The 22,581-nt window shown below is 44.9% G+C and overlaps 1 protein-coding gene across 1 annotated transcript in view; it reads right to left on the bottom strand.

Moving 5' to 3' along the window:
- The window catches only part of LOC118360277 (plexin-D1-like), a 118,721-nt gene extending 97,809 nt beyond the window's left edge, over window positions 1–20,912 (bottom strand). Inside the window, exons 1-6 of the mRNA XM_052481959.1 lie at window positions 19,432–20,912; window positions 17,443–17,619; window positions 12,600–12,731; window positions 9,725–9,825; window positions 2,732–2,861; window positions 75–252 (exon numbers count right to left, since the gene is read on the bottom strand). Coding sequence (XP_052337919.1) covers window positions 75–252; window positions 2,732–2,861; window positions 9,725–9,825; window positions 12,600–12,731; window positions 17,443–17,619; window positions 19,432–20,655 — 1,942 coding nt within the window. The 5' untranslated portion in view covers window positions 20,656–20,912. The remainder of the gene's footprint in view (window positions 1–74; window positions 253–2,731; window positions 2,862–9,724; window positions 9,826–12,599; window positions 12,732–17,442; window positions 17,620–19,431) is intronic.
- Window positions 20,913–22,581: the final 1,669 nt, after the last annotated feature.

Here is a 22,581-nt window from a genome sequence, read left to right as displayed (position 1 = left end):
GCATATCTCATGATCAGGGGTGATGTCACTGGATGAAATCCAACTAGTGTTCTACCAGTACATGTAACCCTTACCTCTGCCAGGGGGGATGTGGGGATACCTCTCCCGGGGCAGGAGGGGGCAGGTCTGAATCTGGGCGGGGCCATAGTCCAGGTGCACAGTGGCAACGGTGGCAACGCCCAATCCGTAGTCACATTCTACCCGGGAACCAACCAGGTCAGGGACACTACCGTTTATCAGAATCCCCACATCCTGTTGGAGAGAAGGAAGGGTGAGGGGGATGAAGGGAAGGAGAGAGGGGACAATAAACTTGCATCCAAATATACTGTTACGTGAGAAGAGACATGAGAGACATAACACTGAGGAACAACACAGTGTCATATAGCAGGACTGCATTGCCCGTAAATCTCACTGATCTATTTCAATATGTGCGAGAAAAACAGAGGGGGAAGAGGGGGACAAGAGGTGGAAGAGGGGGAGAAGAGGTAGAATCGGGGGAAGAGGGGGAGAAGGGGGGAAGGGGAAAGAGGGGGAAGAGGGGGAGAAGGGGATAGTGATGGAGAGGAAGAGGAAGATGACATAGCTATAGATACAGTAGTTGGAGAGGCCACTGACGTTATGGTAACATGCTACACTGAACTGCACTCTATTGTCTTTGGAATTGATCTCTTCCTGGCTGTGGCCTTTACTTCCTCTTTCCTGCCTGCTGTTTCCTGTTTGGGGAGACGGCAGGGGGCCCAGCTCTTGTGGCCCTGAGTGATGACTGTGAATTGGACAGCTGCTGGACCTATCACAGCCTACCTGACTTACATACCCAACACAGTGCTGTGAGTGAGCCTGATAATGTACCTAGTGTACGTACAACTGAGAAGGATGATAACTTCACAAGTCAATACTATGATAATAATAATGATTTTACACTACTGCTACTCTCTGTTCATCATATATGCATAGTTACTTTAAAACTTCTAGAGAGATCCGTTAGATCCATCTAACGGGATCGATATGACAACAGCCAGTGAAAGTGCAGGGCGCCAAATTCAAAACAACAGAAATCTCATAATTAAAATTCCTCAAACAAACAAGTATTTTACACCATTTTAAAGATAAACTTGTTGTTAATTCCACCACAGTGTCCGATTTCAAAAAGGCTTTACGACGAAAGCACACCAAATGATTATGTTAGGTCAGTATCTAGTCACAGAAAAACACAGCCATTTTTCCAGCCAAAAAGAGGAGTCACAAAAAGCAGAAATAGAGGTAAAATTAATCACTAACCTTTGATGATCTTCATCAGATGACACTCATAGGACTTCAAGTTACACAATACATGTATGTTTTGTTCGATAAAGTTCATATTTATATCCAAAAATTTCAGTTTACATTGGCGCATTATGTTCAGTAATGTTTTGCTTCCAAAACATCCTGTGATTTTGCAGAGATCCACATCAATTTACAGAAATATTCATCATAAATGTTGATGAAAATACAAGTGTTATGCGGGGAACTTTAGATAAACTTCTCCTTAATGCAACCGCAGTGTCAGATTTCAAAAAAGCTTTACCGAAAAATCACACCACCCAATAATCTGAGTATGGCCCTCAGACACAAAAACAAGCCATACATATATCCGCCATTTTGTGGAGTCAGTAAAAGTCAGAAATAGCGTTATAAATATTCACTTACCTTTGATGATCTTCATCAGAATGCACTCCCAGGAATTCATAAAATCCATAATTTATGTCCAAATAGGTCCTTTTTGTTCGCGCCTTGAGTTCACAAATTCACAACGCGCAGGTCAGATGAAAAGTAAAAAAATTCCATTACAGTTCGTAGAAACATGTCAAACGATGTATAGAATCAATCTTTAGGATGTTTTTAACATAAATCTTCAATAATGTTTCAACCGGAGAATTCCTTTGTCTTTAGAAATGCAATGGAACGCAGCTACCTCTCACAGGAGCGAAGATGAATGAGCTCATGGCACTCTTCCAGACCTGTTACTCAATCAGCTCTCATTCCCCCCTCTATCACAGTAGAAGCATCAAACAACGTTCTAAAGACTGTTGACATCTAGTGGAAGCCTTAGAAAGTGCAATCGGACCAAATTTACACTGTATCTTGGATAGGCAAAGAGTTGAAAAACTACAAACCTAGGATTTCCCACTTCCTGGTTGGATTCTTTCTCGGGTTTTTGCCTGCCATATGAGTTTTGTTATACTCACAGACATCATTCAAACAGTTTTAGAAACTTCAGAGTGTTTTCTATCGAAATCTACTAATAATATGCATATCTTAGCTTCTGGACCTGAGTTGTAGGCAGTTTACTCTGGGCACCTTACTCATCCAAGCTACTCAATATTGCCGCACAGCCGTAAGACGTTTTAACCATACCTACATACTACCTCAATAAGCCTGACAAACCGGTGTCTGTATATAGCCTTGCCACTGTAATTTTCAAATGTCTTTTTACTGTTGTTTTATTTCTTTACTTACCCACACACACACACACACACACACACACACACACACACACATACCTTTTTTCGCAGTATTGGTTAGAGCCTTTAAGTAAGCATTTCACTGTAAGGTCCTGTTGTATTTGCCGCACGTGACAAATAAACTTTGATTTGACTTGAAACTTCACAATATTTGCTAAAGTTTCTGTTTGAACTGATAAACGTACTGATGTAGGACATAGGAAAACCAGTTATTATGTAATGTCTGGTACCTTGATGTCAGCGGAGAGGCTGATCTCTTGGGGGGTGAGGGTCATGGAGGGGCACTGCTGGGGACCCTCACCCATTCCGATCCAGGAGCGCACCATCAGCCCCCCGGAACACTCCCTCTGGATGGAACACCTGCACACAGGGCATATAGTGAGCACATTGGTAAAGAAGTATGAATTGAAGCCAACTTCCCTGATCATTTATGTTTATAATCTCCCTATGGGAAGAAAGACAGTGAGATATCGCATAGTGAAAGCCATTCATAGCCAGACTACAGTCTAGCAGTACTTCTCAAATGAGCTCCTCTGTGGACCTAATAACAATAAAGCCCCACATTGCAAACGTTGTTTACTCAGTTTTCCCACTTCATCTGCTCTCCAGTCGGTGTTCTGGTCTGTTGCACACAGAGTATCAGATTCTCATCATCTCATTGTGTCACATGACAGTTCTGGACTATCAGTCAGTTCAGCATACACAACACACATACTCATGTTCCCATGACAACCTGCCCCCCCAGCACCCAGATCAGGGGCCAGTTGATCTAATTAAGAAGCTACCAGGCCAAGTCTTTATTTATTCATATGTGTGTGTGTACTTCTGTGTCTATCTGTGCGTATGAGTGTCACGCCTTGGTCTTAGTATTTTGTGTTTTCTTTCTTTATTTGGACAGGCCAGGGTGTGACATGGGTTATTGTGGTGTGTTTTTTGTTTTGGGGTTTTGTGGGGTGTCTAATTAGTCTATGGCTGCCTGAGGCGGTTCTCAATCAGAGTCAGGTGATTATCGTTGTCTCTGATTGGGAGCCATATTTAGGCAGCCATATTCTGTGAGGTTTTTCGTGGGTGATTGTTCCTGTCTTTGTGTTTGCACCAGATAGGGCTGTTTCGGTTTTCGTTATTTCATTTAATTTATTTTTAGTTTCTGTTTGTATCATTTTTTCCTTCATTAAAATATATCATGAATCATCACGCTGCATTTTGGTCCGATCCTTGTTCTACCTCTTCATCAGAGGAGGAGATAGAAGAACGCCGTTACAGAATCGCCTACCACATCTGGACCGAGCGGCGTGGTAACAGGCAGCGAAAGGAGGAACGGACATGGGAGGATGAATTGTTCGGAGAAGGACCCTGGGATCAGCCTGGAGAATATCGCCGCCCCAAAGAATAACTGGAGGCGGCGAGAGCTGAGAGGCGCTGGTATGAGGAGAAGCAACAGCGGCAGCAGGAGCTACAATATCGGGACTACACTACTTGGGAGGAAATAGACAGGTGGGCGGTCGACCCAGGGAGAGTACCGGAGCCCGCCTGGGATTCGCTGGAGCAGTGCGAAGAGGGTTATAGGAGAATGGAGTTGGAAAAACAAGCATGACGGCGCAGAAGAAAGCCCAAGAGTCAGCCCCAAAAATGTATTGGGGGGGGGGCTCAGGGAGAGTGTGGCAGAGTCAGGAGTCAGACCTGAGCCAACTCTCCCTGTTTATTGTGAGGAGCCAAGGAGGAGACCAGAACCAGAGCCGGTGTTAGAGGTGAGCGAAGCAGAGACTGTGAAGGAGTTAATGGGGAAAGTGGAGGAGAGAGTAATGAGGGAGTTGCTAGTTTGGTGCTTTAGATACGATATTCGCCCGACGGAGCGTGTCGGGGATTTCATGGCACCTGGGTCAGCGCTCCATACTCGTCCTGAGGTGCGTGTTAGTCGGCTGGTGAAAATTGTGCCAGCCTCACGCACTAGGCCTCCTGTGGACCTGCCTAGCCTTGCACGTCCTGTGCCAGCCCTGCTCTCAGGCTCTCCAGTACACCTTCACGGTCCGGTCCATCCTGTGCCACCTTTACACACCAGTCCTCGGTGGCAACTCCCGGCACCAGGCTTCCTGTGCGTGTCCTCGGTCCAGTACCACCAGTTCCAGCACCACGCACCAGGCCTTCAGTGCGCCTCGCCTGTTCAGCGCAGCCAGAGCCTTTCTCCTCTCCAGTGCTGCCGGAGACTCCCACCTGTTTAGCGCTGCCGGAGCCTCCCGCCTGTTCAGCGCAGCCAGCGCTTTCCTCCTCTCCTGTGCTGCCGGAGTCTCCCGTCTGTTTAGCGCAGCCAGAGCTTTCCTCCTCTCCTGCGCTGCCGGAGTCTCCCGCATGTTCAACGCTGCCAGAGCCTTCCTCCTCTACAGCGCTGCTGAAGTCTCCTGCCTGTTCAGCGCAGCCAGAGCTGCCAGCCTGCATGGAGCAGCCTGAGCTGCCAGCCTGCATGGAGCAGCCTGAGCTGCCAGCCTGCATGGAGCAGCCTGAGCTGTCAGCCTGCATGGAGCAGCCAGAGCTGTCAGTCTGCAGGGAGCAGCCAGATCTGCCAGTCTGCATAGAGGAGCCAGAGCTGTCAGTCTGCATGGAGCAGCCAGAGCTGTCACTCTGCATAGAGCAGCCAGAGCTGCCAGTCTGCATGGAGCAGCCAGAGCTGCCAGTCTGCATGGAGCAGCCAGAGCTGCCAGTCTGCATGGAGCAGCCAGAGCTGCCAGGTTGCATGGAGCAGCCAGAGCTGCCAGTCTGCATAGAGCTGCCAGTCTGCATAGAGCAGCCAGAGCTGCCAGTCTGCATGGAGCTGCCAGTCTGCATAGAGCAGCCAGAGCTGCTAGTCTGCATAGAGCTGCCAGTCTGCATAGAGCTGCCATTCTGCATAGAGCAGCCAGAGCTGCCAGTCTGCATGGAGCTGCCAGTCTGCATAGAGCAGCCAGAGCTGCCAGTCTGCAGGGAGCAGCCAGAGCAGCGAGATCCGCCAGTCAGCCAGACTCTTCCAGATCTGCCAGTCAGCCAGACTCTTCCAGATCTGCCAGTCAGCCAGATTCTTCCAGATCTGCCAGTCAACCAGACTCTTCCAGATCTGCCAGTCAACCAGACTCTTCCAGATCTGCCAGTCAACCAGACTCTTACAGATCCGCCAGCCAGCCAGGATCTGCAAGAGCCAACTACCTGCCTGAGCTTCCTCTCAGTGCTGAGCTTCCTCTCAGTGCTGGGCTTTCCCTCAGTGCTGGGCTTTCCCTCAGTGCTGGGCTTTCCCTCAGTGCTTGTCTTCCCCTCAGTGCTGAGCTGCCACTCAGTCCCGAGCTACCCCTCAGTCCCGAGCTGCCTCAGTCCCGAGCTGCCCCTCAGTCCCGAGCTGCCCCTCAGTCACGAGCTGCCCCTCAGTCCAGTGGGGTTCTGGGTGAGGACTATTAGGCCATGGTCGGCGGCAAGGGTGGATTATCCCAGGACGCGAGGGGGAGGAACTATGACATTTATGGAGTGGGGTCCACGTCCCAAGCCGGAGCCGCCACCATGGACAGACGCCCACCCAGACCCTCCCTATGGTTTTGAGGTGCGTCCGGGAGTCCGCACCTTAGGGGGAGTCTGTCACGCCTTGGTCTTAGTAATTTGTGTTTTCTTTATTTATTTGGACAGGCCAGGGTGTGACATGGGTTATTGTGGTGTGTTTTTTGTCTTGGGGTTTTGTGGGGTGTCTAATTAGTCTATGGCTGCCTGAGGCGGTTCTCAATCAGAGTCAGGTGATTATCGTTGTCTCTGATTGGGAGCCATATTTAGGCAGCCATATTCTGTGAGGTTTTTCGTGGGTGATTGTTCCTGTCTTTGTGTTTGCACCAGATAGGGCTGTTTCGGTTTTCGTTATTTCATTTAATTTATTTTTAGTTTCTGTTTGTATCATTTTTTCCTTCATTAAAATATATCATGAATCATCACGCTGCATTTTGGTCCGATCCTTGTTCTACCTCTTCATCAGAGGAGGAGATAGAAGAACGCTGTTACAATGAGAGACAGACTGTGAGAAAGTGGGAGCGATCAGGCAAGGTAGGCTCATATTATGACTACTGTTTGACTAATAACGAGGACAGCTAGTACTCCTGCAGTGCAGAATAGAGCAGAGAAAGAACACAACAACCTTAAAGTATAGATAAAGTGGACTAGAGCAACCACAGACAATAAAACAGCAGTTTGAAGTGATAATCACCATGTAATGACTTTAGCACCCATACTTTCCTTTGACACTTTAACAAGTATGTTCTAAAATAGGTATGCGCAAACGAGTGAGTGTGCAGACGTGTGGATGCATGTAAATGTGCCTGTTTGTGTGTATGTTTGCGTGTGTGTGTGTTTCACTGCATGCGTGAGTGAATGTCCAGATTTCAGTCCCCTACTGTCGCTGAGGGACCAGGATGAGCCATGAGGTCAGCAGCTCTTCTAGGAATAGAATATAATGTATCTGCAATCCCACATAAAACCCCTTACATACCCACAAACACAAAGAAGTACATTTAAATGTATACACACATCCGCTGGCTTGCTCGCGCACACCTATTTTACACACATGTACAGTATGTACACTGACAAGCTATGATGCTGACCAGGAAAGTCAGACAGTAACTAAGTGACCAGTGAGTTGTTTCCCTCTGTCTAATCCAGTGAGGCACCAGAATGGACTTTTCTTACTTCCCTTCCTTAAGAGGAAACCTTCATGCCCAGGACTGCTCATGAAAAGTGTGGTATATATTACTGTTTGAAATTGATTCTAAAATCCATTCACAACTTATCTGTCAACTCTAACACACTCATATACTGAAACATAAACAATTCCCTCCCTCCCTCTCTCAAACAAACACACACACGCACGCACGCACACACACACACACACACGCACGCACGCACGCACGCACACACACACACACACACACACACACACACACACACACACACACATAGCAGCAGTATTACTCATCACCTGTCAAAAGCATGCAGGTTTTAAAAGGTGACACACAGCTCCTTAAGAAAAACAGAGTTAACAAAAGCTGCTAAAATATGAGTTGAGAGGAGAAGCTCATTCCTCACTAGATATGTCTGGGAGGTGATAAGGAAGATGCGTGTTGATGAGACGAATATTAAACATCTTAAAACATAGATCTCTCTCACACCCACACACAGACAGATATACAGAGAGACCCATACTGAGACAGATATACAGAGAGATCCACACACAGACAGATACACAGACTGTCATTGCCAACAAAGGGTATATAACAAAGTATTGAGATAAACTTTTGTTATTGACCAAATACTTATTTTCCACCATAATTTGCAAATACATGTATTAAAAGTCCTACAATGTGATTTTCTGGATTTTTTTTCTCATTTTGACTGTCATAGTTGAAGTGTACCTATGATGAAAATTACAGGCCTCTCTCATCTTTTTAAGTGGGAGAACTTGCACAATTGGTGGCTGACAAAATACTTTTTTGCCCCACTGTATACAGAGACCACAGACAGACAGATACTGTAAACAAAGAGACACACACACAGACAGATATACAGAGAGCCCCACACACAGACAGATATGCAGAGAGACCCATACACAGACAGACAGCTTTGAACACACTCGCAGACAACACACCCTAAAAATACAAGAAATATACTGTCAAACACACAGATGCAGACACTAAGACACACATGCACACATACAGTACCAGTCAAAGGTTTGGACACACCTACTCATTCAAGCTTTATTTTTACTATTTTCTACATTGTAGAATAATAGTGAAGACATCAAAACTATGAAATAACACAAGTGGAATACCTTGAATGAGTAGGTGTGTCCAAACTTTTGACTGGCACTGTACATTTAAACCCACTCACAGAGACACAGAGGAGACAAAACACACGCTCACAGAGACACACAGGACACAAAACACAACACTCACAGAGACGCACGCACGCACGCACGCAAGCACACACACACACACACACACACACACACACACACACACACACACACACACACACACACACACACACACACACACACACACACACACACACACACACACACACACACACACACACACACACACACACACACACACACAGAGACGGGCAGATTCTCCAATGATGAGATAATCCTTCAGCATCCATTATGTTTGAGTGTGAGTGTCAGAGAGGTGACAGAGAGGGCCCATCCACCCACAGACACCAACCCCTGATGCCCTGATAACAGCCCCCTTTGCTCGAGCCCTACCACCAGTAGCAGCCCAGGGTGATCTCCCAAACACACCACCATACACACGCTGATGACATCAGTGCTCCGGACTCACACACACACGTCACACTGATATGCGCATAAATACACACTTGACATTTTCTTCTCAAAGGAGCCAGTGTGCATTCTCCCTCCCACCACCATCATCACAATCAACACGCCTTTGTAGAGGTAGAGTGAGAGAGGCAGAGAGAGAGAGCGAGAGAGAGAGGGAGAGGGGAGAGAGAGAGATAGAGATAGAGAGAGCGAGAGAGGGAGGGAGGGAGAGATAGAGAGATAGATAGAGAGAGCAAAGAGAGGAGAAGAGAACACAAAGAGAGAAGGATGACCAGATTAAAGAGAGACATGAGAATAAGAGTGTAGAAGAAAACATTAACAAACATTTACCAAATAAAAAAGTAATAACAGACAGGGAGAAAGGGATAAATATAAGATAAATAAAGAGAGGCGAGAGGGAGATGAGAGATGGACAGATGGTGTTAGTCTGTCTCTGTGTTGCTATCTCTCTGCTCAGTCCTCAAATCTCTCCTCAGTCCTCAAACAGTCCTCTCTTTCTCTCTTTCTCTCTCATCCCCAGTCTCTCTCTCTCACTCATCCCCAGTGTCTCTCACTCTTTGTCTCATCCTGTCTATCTCTATCTCTCTCTCTTTCGCTCTCTCGTCCCCAGTTTCTCTCTCTCTCTCCCTCATCCCAATTCTCTCGCTCGCTCACTAGCTAGCACAACCACAAAGTCATCATATCATAATTTTAAACCTAACCCTAACCTTAAAATGAACCTTAACCACACTGCTAACCCTAATGCCTAACCCTAACCTTAAAGTAAGACAAAAAAGTTTTCAAGAATTTTGACTTTGCAGCTGGCCCATCTAGCGGAAATCCCTCAGAAATCCCTCAGTTCTGCCTCCAGGGCAAGATTCAGATTCACAATAAATGTAAATACCTGCTCTCGAGCGTGCACCAGCCACAGTGGGCGTCGCCGGCACCCAAACAGTCACTGCAGGATCTGTACTGGCCACATGCTGCTACCTTCACCCTCAGGAGCTGTGGACAGAACCATACATACATACACTCAACAAACCATACATAAAACACTGAGCATAACAAACATTAAGAACACCTTCCTAATATTGAGTTGTACGGGGCATGGACTCTACAAGTTGTTGGCCCATGTGCACTCCAATGCTTCCCACAGTTGTGTCAGTGTTGGCTGCAAGTCCTTTGGGTGGTGGACCATTCTTGATACGCTCGGGAACCTGCTGAGTGTGAAAAACCGAGCAGCGTTGCAGTTACTCCTTTGCTGCAGCCACTCCTCTGCTGCAGCCACTCCTTTGCTGCAGCCACTCCTCTGCTGCAGCCACTCCTCTGCTGCAGCCACTCCTCTTCTGCAGCCACTCCTTTGCTGCAGCCACTCCTCTGCTGCAGCCACTCCTCTGCTGCAGCCACTCCTCTGCTGCAGCCACTCCTCTGCTGCAGCCACTCCTCTGCTGCAGCCACTCCTCTGCTGCAGCCACTCCTCTGCTGCAGCCACTCCTTTGCTGCAGCCACTCCTCTGCTGCAGCCACTCCTCTGCTGCAGCCACTCCTCTGCTGCAGCCACTCCTCTGCTGCAGCCACTCCTCTGCTGCAGCCACTCCTCTGCTGTAGCCACTCCTCTGCTGCAGCCACTCCTCTGCTGCAGCCACTCCTCTGCTGTAGCCACTCCTCTGCTGCAGCCACTCTCCCACATGCAGTGTGCACGGTTGACTCATAACCTATATCTGTTATTTCACATACTACACCATTTGCCAAGGTGGCACCACATCTTTATAAAACGCCAGACAAAGCTATGCATAGTTGCTAATCTATAATTTTTTGGTTTGTCAAACCTCCTGCTATCTCCTCTCTAAAGTGTTCTCTCACTAAAAAGATGCAAACTGATTTATCTGAGGATCTGATATAACATAATTGTAATAACTGTTAAATTATATATTTTATTTTTAAAAATATGACCACACACTATGCACAACCAGGAAAATGCAAAAAGAAACAAATGTCATACGTCCAGTGGCGATCCGTCATTCAGGGCAGGTAGGGCAGAGCCCGTTTTGCATGTTATTTTGGCATTAGTATGTGTCACATCTCAGTTTGCAAACAATGGTCTCTTTTTTGCTTTCTTGAGTAAGGCAGCTCCAAAATGCAGGTGTTTCATTATAGCTCAGTGCTTTCTGTGGTGGTGAAGCAGCCATACAGAGCGTAGGAGTTGGTCATGTTTTTTAGTTGCGCCGTGATTGGCTCAGTGTTCCGTCACTCATGGGGACACTACATCACCGCAAAATCTACAGGGAGAGCTCATAAATTTAAGCCCCTTGGGTGCTGCCATAGTTACATTAGAAGTGCCCATCCAAGAAGGCTCAAGGTCATTGGCCACAGATAAAATTACGTCAAATCCCGTTATATCTATAGAGATTTGATTGGACTGATCATATCAACATCATACTTTCAAAATCATAGCTAGCAAGCTAGACAAGCTGTCATCATCGTGAATCAAGTCGACAATCTACTGGCAAATCCTTTTTAAACCTTGTCATATGAATATAAATAAGGAAGAGAAATTATAGATAAAAAATATCGGTGCTCATCAGCCATTGGACATAAACATTACACAACAAGTTGGAAATCGCAAATTCAACATTGAGTGGTTTGGAAGGAATCAGTGGCTAACTGCAAGCATTGCAAAGCAATCACTAGCCTACTATTCAGTGGAGTGGGTGTGTGGTCCAAGTCTGGGTTTAAGGGTCTCTTTTCCAAACTTAAAAGCATAATCATCCAACATTGGCACTGCTGTCAATCCATCATGATTTCTGCCGCGTTAAAAACAACTGGAAACTCTGAACTGGGAAATCTCAGACTTCAGTGAGTTCAAGACAACTGGGATCTCAGAAAAAAACTAGCTTGTTTTGAACAATCATCCAAGTTGGGAACTTGGGCCTCTTTCTAGAGCTCCGACCTAGATCATGATTCGACCTTGTTTTTTTCAGAGTTCCCAGTTGTTTTGAAAGCACCATAAATCCAAATAGTTATATTGACTATATCCGTCCTAGCTCGCTCATTAATGTCTTAATCGAAATGACCGATTGCCTCTTAACCGCTCGTTGTCCCCTTATGCCATAGTTTGTACATCTCAATTGTCAGTAGAAACCACGTTTGTTTAAGCAAGTCAGCCATATCAGCTATGTTTTTTTTAAAGGCAGGAAATGAGGCTGAAAAAACTGTTTCACTGTCAGACAACGCTCTGCTGATAGTCAGGTGTAGCAGTGGTAAGGTGATGGGACTGCTGTTGGGACTCTGCTGATAGTCAGGTGTAGCAGTGGTAAGGTGATGGGACTGCTGTTGGGACTCTGCTGATAGTCAGGTGCAGTGGTAAGGTGATGGGACTGCTGTTGGGACTCTGCTGATAGTCAGGTGTAACAGTGGTAAGGTGATGGGACTGCTGTTGGGACTCTGCTGATAGTCAGGTGTAACAGTGGTAAGGTGATGGGACTGCTGTTGGGACTCTGCTGCTGGAACAGCTTTATGTAGGCCCTAACAGTTGTTGGAACCGTTTGTCACCGTTATAGTGCAATGAATGTATTGTTTAGTGTTGTGTTGTGTAGTGGCTTTTCTAGCATGCATCTAAACATTTTTGGTGGAGTGAGCCCCACCAAGATGTACATGCTAAAATGGCCACTGCATATTATGTCAAACAAACAAACTAAACCAATGCCAGTGTCAGTGAGAACATGAACCAGTCTAACTGAGTCTAGTTGATGGATAAAAGTATGGATCCCACAGCCTTACATGGTGAGAGGTCATGAGGTACAGGTAGTTCCGGTCCATGGGGTCAAAGGTCATGATGTGGTGCACTGATTCGCCAGCTGGAAGCTTCAGAGCCCACTGATTGGCCACAGTCAGGTTCTTCAGGAGGGTCAGCTGTGGGACACAAGGCAAAGTGCTTAGAAACATACAAACACCATATAATTCCACAACAATAGTCAAAGTAATCAACAATAATTTCCATTTTGGTTTTCTATTTGAGAGAATTCATGTATTAAGCCCTTTTTGTGTATTTTCAACCTAAAAGGTAAGTTCTGTGTGTTTGTAGTATTAATACAAAGGCACACTACATGGCTGTGCTGATGTGCAGTGAGCTACTTCTCCAAGGTAAGCAGATTAATTAACTTGGCCATCTGTGCTCTTCTCTCCCTCCTGTGAGACGCATAATTCTAAGTCATACATTACATGGAAGAACATGCTAGCTCTGCTCTGGTTTCCTGTCTCACACCTACATAGTTTCACTGGGCTGTGATTTGGGGGTTAAGCAAACATAACTTTAGTCAACTCCAGCACAATCTCCCTTGAAAGTACTACATTGTGATTCTGGAATTGTCACCTAACTAAATGCTTTTTTAAGAAAAGAAAGTTTAACATTAAGTCACGCAAACATAAACATGCCACTGTAGTTCACACAAACAAAGTGAAACACATAACACTTTACAGAAAATGATCAAATCTTTGCAATTCTTGCACATACACACTCACACATACACATACAGTGATACATAGAAAAATAAATACTAAGGCTGTGACTTCCTGTCACATAGACAGTGAGAGAGTTTGTTGTTCTGAATGGTTGTGGTTTCTGCCTCAGCTCAATGGACATCCTGCCATTCTGAGGAAACCAGCTGGAGACTGCCCTGGTTTCAAACAGACTGGGCTACTTCTCTAGTGACCAACCACAACACATCACAACACAACACACACAGATGCAGGCACGCGCATACAAGCACAAACACACACATATACATGAGCACTAGCACAAACAAACACATAGATGCTCACATGTAACAGTTATGCTTCTGTCCCTCTCATCACCAATACCTGGGCTTCAACCCTATTCACAGATCAACAACTGACACCCTCGAAGCATCGTTACTATCGCTTCACAAAAGCCGCGACAACTACTTCAAGGTCTCAGAGCGAGTGACGTCACCGATTGAAACGTTATTAGCGAGCACCCCGCTAACTAGCTAGCCATTTCACACCGGTTACACACGCACACAAACAACAATAAAGATCAACCATACAGGGTCACAATAGAGAGCCACCTGGGCAGACTGAATGAAGTGGTGGAGGGGTGAGAAGGCACAGGGCTCAGCCAGGTCAAACAACAAAACACATGAATACTGGGAGGTCACTCACTGCCGCTCTCTCTCTCTGTTTGTCTGTCTGTCCCAACATGAAAGACTCTGTTCAACTCAGGAGTACTCAGCTGCTCCAAGTTCTTTGTGTGTGTGTGTGTGTGTGTGTGTGTGTGTGTGTGTGTGTGTGTGTGTGTGTGTGTGTGTGTGTGTGTGTGTGTGTGTGTGTGTGTGTGTGTGTGTGTGTGTGTGTGTGTGTGTGTGTGTGTGTGTGTGTGTGTGTGTGTGTGTGTGTGTGTGTGTGGGCGGGTGAGGGGGCAAAGAAAGAAAAATTGATATGGGAGGGGGTTGAGAAAGAGGGAAATAAAAGAGAGAATGAGAGAGGGAGCGAAAGTGTGATAGAGAGCGAGACAAAGAGTGAAATAGAGAGACAGTGTTGCTGTAGTGAGGGGCAAAATTAGTTAAACATGGCTGGAATTACTTCATTGAGGGTCTCCTAACCCCAGTAGCAGAGGCCTAACTCAATCTCTACTGTTTTTCTGTACTCTGTACTACTCAGCCCGAGCCAAGCTCACAGCCAGAATCACATTACAAACACTAACAGCACCATTATACTCTGTTGCAGAGCTTCCCCCAGGACACACACACACACACACACACACACACACACACACACACACACACACACACACACACACACACACACACACACACACACACACACACACACACACACACACACACACACCATAAAACACACATAGACCTACTGTGTGTCGAACATGAACACACACAAGATACATACTGTATGTCCCCCAGGCAACACATAATACATGCTCCATTTTAACCCCCCACACACACACACACACACACATAAACACTAATTCTGTGAGAACACACGCAGCACATAATCATGGGGTATGGGGTATGCACACTGGGTAAACACCAAACCCCTTTCACTCAGTAGCATAAGGACACAGGCAGACCCCCCCCTTCTCAAACCTAAATATGCAATCAGGTAGACCATGTGGACACACACACACACAAAACCAACACACACACCACCTTAACCATCACCATACATCCGGCATAAACACAAACCATCCCAATGACCAATTATCTTTGGAGCAGGCTAAACAAATCAGAAAGCTTTTTTAGGAGGCCTAAAACAAGACACCCTCCAGCAACATTGTTCTAATGTTGTAGAAGGTACCAGTCTAATTCAAACCAATATGGTCAGAAAGCTTTCAGACTGGGTTGTATTGTTTTTACCAGACACTGCTGAGAGGTAGAGGTATAGCTCAGTGCTGTAACTTCTCTAGTCTGTTGGCTCAGTCAGGGGTGACTTGGTTTGCTGCTGACACAGAATTAAGGAATTCTGTTAATTGCAGGAGGGAGGTTTTCATAGGATGCAGCGGCAGCAGATGTTCTACAGCTGAGCTCCCAGACTGTAGGCCAAACAATTAGAGAGACGGACCCTTTAACACACACTGTGTGACCATGAGTCACATCATGATGGATCCCCAGAAAAGTGTGACGTGCCGCACCCAAAAAGATGTCACATAAAGCTTACTTCATCTTTTATAATACTTGTTTCTGCATCAAGGATAGTGTACCACATCTGTACACACCAAAGAATGACCTAAAATAAAAGCAGACGTTTTCATTCACAATAGCTGAGATGAATTCATAGTGCATCACTTTATCTTCAACCTGATCCTTCAACCAAGACCCACAGTAAAGCAAATGTCCTCTCATCGCAGATACTCTGGCCTTGTACTTGGGTCGTTCCACCTCAAAAAGCACCAGAAAGAGGATTTCAACAACCACCATCTCAGATTGTTCTGAAATAGTTTCTGTTGTTAGAAACAGATAAGATTAGCATTCCTACAACATTACTTTGTTGCAATATAATAGTTTGATCTCTGAGAAATTAAGCTAATTGATTGCACACAAAATGTGCCATTTTAATTTATAGGATTCATATAATATTCAATAAATATAGTACCTAACAACTGATTTGGACCAAACTTTTAAAAAACATTGAGTTAGACATGAGGAATTCAAATAAATGGTCAAAAGCCACCCAAGGGCCCACCCATGGCCCACGCCAATCCCACCCCAACATGTCTTTCTCATTATTCCTCATGTCTTTCTCATTATTAGCAAAAAGTGGCCAATTTGGGTGCAATGAATTAGCTTAAATGATCAGAAATTAAATTATATTTCAACAAAATAATGTTGCAGAAATGCTTATCTGGTATTTTTCTAACTACGGAAATGATTTCAGAACAATCTGAGATGATGGGTGTCATGGCTTGCTGAAATGACATGGAACGACCCGCTATATTGTCAGCAGTGTTCGGGAAGCTAATCTAAAAATATAGTTTACTAAGCTACCAATTACATCACAATGGAAGAAATTAAGCTAAACTAAAGCTACCCGTAAGAAAAATATATTTTACTGAACTAAAGTTACTGGGAAAAAGTATTTCACTACATCCAAACTACTTTGTGAAAAACTATCATAATATGCTAATCTGAAATGTAATAGCTACAAATTGCAAGAGCAGGTCATTTTGGGGTCAAATGCTAACAGAATGTTTAATTTAACCAATTAAACACAAAAACGATGTTTCTGGTGCTGAAAAAGAAAGGAAATTACTGCCTACTACAACCATATTTTCTTTTTAGTAGTTAGCTACACTGCTACATGGCAACATATATTTTTTTTTATTAAGAAGAAAATGTAGTTAATTACTAGTTTACTAAGCTGGTTCTACTCTTTTTGGCCATTTTCAGGTGTTTTGTGGTGGAAGACTGAGCAGATTGAGCATAACACTTCAACCCTGTTACCCATGTATAGACAGGCTAGAAATGTTTTAACAATTGTTGTGAAGCTTGAATTCAATTGCCTCTCCCTGTTGCACACAACAAGCTTCCATTCCCCCTGTCACAAGGATGATTATGGATGATTTAAGATGAAGTCGTCAATCCTGTTACGGTCAACCATATTACTTTATTTGGCACTAAATAGGCACTTACTATAGTCCTTTTTTTTATTTAACCTCTTGAGATGGGAAAACACATGATTTATTAAGTTGAATGTGCTCTTTATGACAGAACGTTAAAATTAGGTGAAATCAAAATGTTTAGTTGCATTACTCAAAAGGCACCTAATAAGTGGAATGATCCCTTTACTTAAAAAAAAAACAGCTTTCCCTGATGTTCCACCTCTATAGTAATTTATACCTGACACTTTAACTTATTTTCAATAAATGTCATTACATCCCTGAATAAAAGAATGGCTGAATATCTCTGGCACATTCAGTTTGTTCTTAACTTCCGGCAGCAAAGTTAGACTGTGAGGTAGTAGGCCTAGCAACTGTACATTTTTTCCTTTACAAGACAAAAAGGATAACAAATAAACCACTGCTCTCTCTCTTTTATAAATGTGGATATTCCTGAGAGGTTTTTTATGTAAGTAAACCATCTCCTCTCACCTTGCGCAGTCGTCCTGTGCTGGTGCCCAGAAACACCACGGTATGGTTGTGTATGTTGTCCACAGCAACCGAGCTGAGGCCCAGGGACTCAAACAGGGGCGTGGCCCTCAGGGGCCTCCGTAGGGCCAGTGGGTGCTGCAGGTGGGCCGCTCCACAGTCCAGTTGCTCCGGTTGCAGCTGACAGACAGAGAGAAAGATCTTATTTTAAAGTTGGTTTAAAATATCTCAATTTACAGGAAGAGAGACTGGCAGGCATGCATGTCGGCAGGCAGAAAAAGATAAATGGAAAGAAAAATAACCCCAAAACAGTGTAACACCATTATTGGACACTTATGTTTTAGTAGGCTACACTGTAATAATTATGTAATTATAACACTATGAAAAGCTAAAATGCTATGTCTTCTTGAGAATTGGCAATTTTCCCTCTAAATGTTCAGGACAGCTGAAGGCCTGTTATACAGTAAGTAGCCTGTTGTCAACATTTACCATGTGAAAATGAAAACTTGAGTATATATCAAAACATTCATTCCATTTGATTCGAATGCTTGGATGACTTCCACAAGCGAATGTCCATAGTCTTTTGGAGGGCAAAGGAACAGTAAGGACTCGAAGAAGAACACAGTGAAGTGGAAATCAACAGAGAGATCGAGAGAGAGATCTTTCCCACGAGCCGCTCCACTCTCGAGCTCTGTGCTTATCATAAATTGTGTATTTGGCTTTCCTTCAAATGGAGGGCCCTCAGAAACGCTACAAATATATCAGATTTCACCGGTCACCGCAGACTAAAAGCAAAAGCAAGAAAACCCTTTCTTCTTCAGGGCAATGCTGATATTCTTCACGAAAAACACAACCATTTCAAGCTGCAGATTTGCAGGCCTCGGGGAAACACAGGCGGAGAACGATTGTCGGTCGAGATTTCTAATCTGGTTACCGGAGCCTACAGCGCAGGCCAGCACGACACAACACCGCTCATAGGACAGCCTCGCATCTTTACGACCTGACTGTCAACGCAGTGGTCTGGAGACAGACTGTTTGTCACAACTAGCGACCTGTCAATCTCACCACAATGAAACTATGGAATTTCACATTCCTCAGATGACGCGAGCGGCATAAATACTTTTCATGTTAAGAGACATTTCCGTTAATAGGGGCACTTTAGCCTAAATAATAAGAGGGGCTTTATAGTGTCAAAGTAACCGCCTTTATAGACATGATCTGTAAATTAATAGGAATACACTTTTCTTCTTGAATTACATGCATAAAATATGAGATAATGTGATATGTTATTTGACACAACACGATTCAACACTGATTAATCTCGATTTATTTAACTCTGCTTCTCATAAAATAAATAGGCCTACTATCTTTTTCTGAGAGAAGTAATCAGTTTGCCCAGGGAAATAAAAATAAATGTTAGCCTGCATGTAATTTTAATTGAATGTGTTGTGTAATCGATGGCAAACGAAAGTTTTCTTTAAAAAATGTAAATACATAAATCCATTCTTCCTCTCCAACATGCAATAGGCTGTAGGCCTAAACCTGAATGAGCTGTCGCGGATGTGACTTTCACAGAAATTCCCTGCACGGTTCCCATAACCTTCGCGTGCTTTGGGAGATTCTTCACACAATCACCGCCCTGGGCTGCGCTCGTGACATCGGAGCTTTCCCCCCATAAATTATATGGGGTGATTCATTATTCAAACTGTCATACCAAGTTGCCAAAAGCAACATATTTGCGGAAATATGTATTTATAGAAGCAAATCCAATAATACAATACATCTTAAAATAAATATTTTAGACAAATGTAAGAATGTTTTTATGACATTATGCAAACTGGGGAAACGAACAGCGCCGCAATTGCGCGTAATTGTGGCTGATAACTTTATCTAGGCTAAATCAAATAATACAAAACAGTATTAGTTCCAACCAAGTCTCTCAAACATGAATAAGCATACAGATCTCACCGAAGTGTAAAATGCTTCACTTACCACAAGGTTCCCTTTGTGTACGCATGCTGCGCCCGAACCCTGGATGACGCTGTCCAGCACCTGCACATCGCTGCTGGGGGAGTTTGAGCAGTTCCTCCGGCCCTGACGGATCTCCTCCTCGATATCTGAGAACCGAAAAGCGCACAGGGCAGACTTTCTGTCTGATTTGGTGAACACTCCGAAAAGGTGCGATTCCAGCCCCTCTCCGCTCCCGGAGTGGATTTCCGCGGGGTGAACGGAGACCAGCCGGTTGTAGATGTTTCCGTTATATCCACACTGAAGCGGCATCTGGATGAAGGACTCAGTGAGCTTTCGGCTTTCCGAGGTGGATTTTCGTGTGTTCTCAGTGTCCAGGCATATCCTTGCAAGGATGCTGTTCGGCTGGCTCTGCTTGTGGCCCATATTCGCGTCATTGTTGATAGCAATATAAGCGTAGCTCTTCTGAATGAAGGCATGAACGAAGTTTAGTTTATTCTTCTGCTTCACCTCCTGTTTTATCTTGAAGACGTTGTCCTCGGACGGGTTGATGTCATAGGTGAACAGCCTGGATAAATCATTGATGTTCAGGGACCGAATTGCGATTTCGGGTGTGTTCTCGAAGCGCAGGTCCTCCTTGCTGTGGTTCTTGGGGAAAAACTGGGTCCCAGCCCCGGTGTAAGTGGCCCCGACGAGGAGCCGGGTGTTACCCCCGTGGCTCCTGAAGATGAGCCCCACGGTGGAGGCGTTAGGGTGGTTGGCGGCGATGTTCAGCATGCTGGGGAACACGGTCTTCTCGCCATGAGGGGGGAACTCCACGGCTATCTCCGATATGTTTTCCATCTTCCTGAGCTCACAAAAGCCCTGGTACACCGAGCCGCATACCACCAGCACCCCCTGCTCCCTGTCCAGTTCGAGCAGCTTGTTGAAGTTGTCGGTGAGGGATTTGGGGTGCTCGCAGGGCGCCTGGGGCAGCTGCGGCGCATGGCACAACAGGTTGTCCTCCACCGGCCCCGTTCTCTTCTCCACTTCTACACTCAGGGTCCCGTTAAGCTGGTACACCATGTTTACCGTAGCCAGGTAGACTTTTCTGCTAACCTCATCCACCACAAAGTTATTTGTCTGGTTTTGAGAGGTGAACGCCTGTTGGATCTGTAGCGCGCTGGCAAGGCTGTGATGGGCATTCCAGGGCGATTCTAGCACCAGAACGCCGAGAATCAGAACTGCTATCTTTTCCGAAGGAGGCATTTTTCCTTCTGGCCGGTTTCCGCGTGTTCTGTGCGGAGGGGTGCATTGAGTAAGGACAAAATAATGTGTTTGTTCCTACTGCGACAATCTAAGAGGAAATGATGTTTCCTGCTCAAAATCCAAACACAGAGTGACGCAATAAGAGTCGTGCTTCATTTTCCCAGTGCAGCTCACCGCGGAAGAGAGTTGAGCGCGCAGAGCTGTCTGCTGCCCCTCTCTCTGCCCACTCCACCTACAGCCCCGCTCCCAGCGGCTGCAATCCCAAACTCCCCATTAATTCTTATTATAGTATATAGGCCCACGCCTTGGAATTTCATAATTTAAAATGTGTTCAGTCAAAGTTCATTGTTGCGATTGGTGCATGCTAATTGTAGGCTATTTGCGTAATGTTCATCCACACACCAAGGCAGAACAATAATGGTGCAATTACTGTTAATGATCTCTCTCTCTATTTTTTTAAAACAAAATAATAATTTGAGAGGAATTTGAGGGGGAATAATAATTTGAGAAGAAAGTATAGCCTATGGTTCCGCTCCTCTTAGGGTCTTGCTCTCATCTCCTGCGGCCAGTTGGTCCCTTGGTTTTCAGATTAGTTCTGCCTGCAGATACGCAGAGGGCTCCGTCTGCTCTGCACACATACGGTGGGGGTAAGCTACGTGAAAGTGCTACCAGATGGGCACCACAGCGCACCTTTCCGGTTTTTGACATTCACATCTATTTAGCAGAGCTTTTGGGTCTGCGCCTCATAAATATTCTAAAGCAACACATGTGCACCTCTCAAAAATGTGTGATTAAGTTTAAAGAGACAATCTGCTGTTGCTAGATCCATTTTTTGGACTTCATATGTACCTAATGATTCTTGACGAATACAACTTTTAAATGAAATACAAAATAAAATAAAATGGTACTTGCCACATGCGCCGAATACAACAGGTGTAGGTAGACCTTACCGTGAAATGCTTACTTTCAAGCCCTTAACTATATTTATTGAACTGCATTGTTGGTTGAGAAAAGATTTACTAAATAAACTAACGTTTTAAAAATAAGTTACACAAAACAACAATACCGAGGCTATATACAGAGGGTTCAGGTTAGACGAGGTATGTAACCACGCTCATGAGCTTAGTTCTACTGTCGTACCCACTCACAATCCAAAATATAGCCTACGCCTTTTTAACTCCAATGTTTGTAAACAAAGTAAATATAGAAACTCTGTATAATTTTGATATCATGGATATTCGGTGCTTGCATCCATAGCCCTGTCTATGAATTTTAGAGTGGTTACATTTCTCCAGCCCCATCCATCTGGTTTTTGCGAAACATGGGAAGTTGATTTGTCTTTTATTGTTCAACTACTGATTGCCCCTTTAAACTTCCATTTTTTTCCAACACACAAATTAAGTGCTTCTTGTGAACAACTACACAATGAGAGAACATTGAAAAGCTCAAAGGGACTTTAAACAAAAAATGACAGCGCAAATTGAGAGCCCATAATGTTGGATTAGGCTACCAATGGATTTATTCTCTCAAAAGCCATTAAAATAGGCCCACAGAAAGTAAATACAATTACCAAATGTGATGGCCATCACTCTGTTCTATTCGACGCATTCTAACCCATGCGTCATGCCAGTTTGGACAGTATCAAAGCCTGCTGGAACTATTATATCTCTCGGGTCAGCCCTGTTCCTCTCAGGTCGGTGCACGCCTCCCATCACCACTTGGCGATGTTATTTGCGCTGATAAACACCCCCCGGGTCAATGCGTGTTTACGTTGGCCCGCACTCACGCTCATCTAATCCGCCAGCGCGGAGGCGCAGGAAAGCGGTCTGATAAGGAACCAGCTGACTGATCGCAATGCAGGACCAACAGTCTCCACCACGCATACGTACAGCCTAAGCCTACACACACACCCTCCAACACACGCCC

Source organism: Oncorhynchus keta, chromosome 27 (genome assembly GCF_023373465.1).
Source record: "Oncorhynchus keta strain PuntledgeMale-10-30-2019 chromosome 27, Oket_V2, whole genome shotgun sequence".
In the NCBI taxonomy this organism is placed as follows: domain Eukaryota; kingdom Metazoa; phylum Chordata; class Actinopteri; order Salmoniformes; family Salmonidae; genus Oncorhynchus; species Oncorhynchus keta.
Note: the sequence above shows the minus strand (reverse complement) of the source record. Positions and strands in the feature narration are given on the sequence as shown.